The 2,652-nt window shown below is 49.0% G+C and overlaps 1 protein-coding gene across 1 annotated transcript; it reads right to left on the bottom strand.

The window, feature by feature from the left end:
* Positions 1-467: 467 nt before the first annotated feature.
* Positions 468-2,377, bottom strand: LOC123107857 (GDSL esterase/lipase At4g10955). Its single transcript, XM_044529762.1, has 2 exons — positions 2,075-2,377; positions 468-1,685 (listed from the first exon to the last, which is right to left on the bottom strand). Exons 1-2 carry the CDS (start codon positions 2,161-2,163, stop codon positions 686-688), a joined length of 1,089 nt encoding a protein of 362 aa, XP_044385697.1. The 5' UTR covers positions 2,164-2,377; the 3' UTR covers positions 468-685.
* Between the last annotated feature and the right edge of the window lie 275 nt (positions 2,378-2,652).

Here is a 2,652-nt window from a genome sequence, read left to right as displayed (position 1 = left end):
TATTCCGCAACAAGGCTGCTCCGCCTATGATTCTCCTCGACAACATCAAAAGGGAGGCTTCGTTCTGGGTCGCCGCCGGAGCTAAAAAACTAGTGTCCATCATGCCGGGAGAGTGATTCTTCCCTGTATTGTTAAGGGGTGTTTGTAACACAAACTCTATTCTCTCTTAATTAATATACGTGGCAAATCTTTTGCCCGTTTTCAAAAAAAAAACTATTATGATTATTTTTGTTTGATTATGAATGTATGAATATTGTTGGGATCAAGAATGGATCCTAATTCTCTATTTTGTTTGATTAGAAATAGATTTTTTTTTGTGAACTCAATTGTGATCAAAATACAGATGTTGAATCCCATCCAACCTCGTGTTAATTAGCAGGACGAGGAGAAAATTTCTGTCAGCTTCAACACATTATATGCCGAAAAACGTAGAGCTTGTAGTGAGGCTAGAAGCATTGAACCCAAGCTAGAAGAACAGATTTACAAATCAAAATTTTACACGACAACATAAAAATGGAAAAATGGAAAAAACTTATAACCAAAGAGAAGTTTACAATTCTCTATTTCTAAATTGGTCCCTGGTATCACCAGGTTCCTGTGGTTTAATAACAAGAAAACGTTACGATGACGAACTTCATTTATTCGAAAAAATAAGAGATAAACTGACTTCGACCAGGAGCAACAGCTAAGCCGGCATAGAGGTAGAAGCAGTTTGTGCTTGAGGCACAGGGTAGCTATAATGCTTGGCCTCCAAGCTGTCCTGTTTCCACCACTGCTGGAGACCGTGCGGATCGTGGTCGAGACAGCTTTTCCACAGCTTCGCCGATGGCAGGAGTTGCGGCCGGTCCTTGTCCTTGTCAATCAGGTGCCAGAACCCGTCACGGAGAGAGAGTGCCGCGAACGTTGTGCCAACACGGTGGGAGCCTTCCATGAACTTCTGCCGCTGCTCGAAGTAGTCGATGAAGCCCTGGCAGATGGGGTCCTTCTTGTGCACGTACAGATTCGGCACCCAAGGGGAAAGCCGCTGGAACAAGTTGTCCATGCGCTCCCGATGGGAGCGCAAGACCTTTGCAGCACCCTCCCTTAAGATGTTACCCACCCGGTGCACGCTCTCCTTCGCCACCGGGTCCAGCTTCAGCAAGTTGATCGACGTTATAAATGAGACGTGCGGTGGATTGAAGAGGAAGGTCGGGAGGTTTGGCGGCTTCTCCTGCACCATCATGTACCGTCCCACGACCAGCGCCACAGCCGCTCCGAGAGAGTGCCCGGCGAGCCAGATGCAGCTGTCTTGGCCCTCCTCCATCATAAGTCCCTCGATCGTAGCGCACGCTTGCACGCAGCGCGTGCGTTTCTTCAGTTTGTTGATCACGATTGTCAAGTCAAGGTAGTAGTCTCGAATACTCCCCGGCTTTGTGCCCCTGAAGGCGACGACATACCGTGGAGCGCACCGGTCGCCGGGCGCGCTGGGGCTGTACTCGAAGATGGCACCGTAGATGGTGTCGAATACAACACCGACGATGGCGGAGTATATCGGCTCTCTGAGTTCTTTCTTTAGGTGGAAGCCAAAGCTTTCCCACCACGCCGGCGCCAGCTTAACCGCCATGCGCTCCGCTCTGTCGTTCTCGTGGACGTAAACGCCTTTGACGAGGCAGGCGGCGATGCGGCGGCGGTGCTCCTCCTTGGCCCTGTGATATATATAAAGGGAGGGAGAAATCAACCTAGGCATGCAGTGCCTCCCCTTTGGATTTCCATGAAAGAAATCACGCGGTTCACCTAAGAACAAGCTACTGCAGCAGAATTGAAAGGTTTTATTTTCAAGACAAACTAAGAGCAAACCCCCGGCGACCAAGCTACCACTTCTCAAGAGGAAGATCCCCCGGGAGAAACAAAAGTGGAGGAGAGACGACAGCGCCAACCACGTTCGAGATCATATATACAACGCTAAATAACTGGCGGCCACGTACATATAGGAGTACATACATACATACTCGAGAGAGACTCGTGGGTCGTGGCGCGAGCACCATACATAAATCGGGCTTGTGCATGTAGAGAACATACATACGTACGTACGTACCAGTCAATCTCGTCGAGGTCCATCAGATCCTTCGGCCCATGGAGGTCGAAGCGGTCGAGGTCGTCGGCGGAGTTTAAAAGCTTACCCATCGGCCAATACGATGCGCGCGCTTGATCGACCTAAGCTAGCTAGCTAGCTAGCTAAAGGTCTAGAGGTGGCAGCAGCAAGCCTTGCTATGATCGACACCACCGGAACTCGAGCTTCTTCTTTTCTTTCGGGCAGTAGCTAGTACTGAGCGCCAGTGGTTTTGCTTGGCTTAATTTGCAGCGAAAACCTGCTTACTTATAGAGTACTCCGTTTACAAGTAGCTGCAGCTGCTACTCATTTAATGATGGTTTCTCAGAACGAGTCCAATCTTTGTTCTTCGGAGGACTAAGGAAGAAGGTGCAGCATGACTGAACTCGTAACTGACGACCCAGTCGCTCACGTGCTCGTCTTTGGATAACCATGGGCCATGGGAATGTATGTAAGTGCGTACTCTTCGAATACACTTTGTGAAAATACTAGTTACCGAGACTGAGACGGACTTGAAATCAGAGAATGACTCGTTTGAAAAATTCCCAGCCAGGGTATAATGA

This window comes from Triticum aestivum, chromosome 5A (genome assembly GCF_018294505.1).
Source record: "Triticum aestivum cultivar Chinese Spring chromosome 5A, IWGSC CS RefSeq v2.1, whole genome shotgun sequence".
NCBI classification, from domain to species: domain Eukaryota; kingdom Viridiplantae; phylum Streptophyta; class Magnoliopsida; order Poales; family Poaceae; genus Triticum; species Triticum aestivum.
This window is presented reverse-complemented; position numbering and strand designations above follow the sequence as displayed.

Excerpts from the sequence above, each read along its gene's own strand:
- LOC123107857 (XM_044529762.1), bottom strand. The coding sequence starts at position 2,163 with ATGGGTAAGCTTTTAAACTCCGCCGACGACCTCGACCGCTTCGACCTC. Across the intron at positions 1,686-2,074 it reads GACCTCGACGAGATTGACTG|GGCCAAGGAGGAGCACCGCC; the intron begins GTACGTACGTAC and ends TATATATCACAG.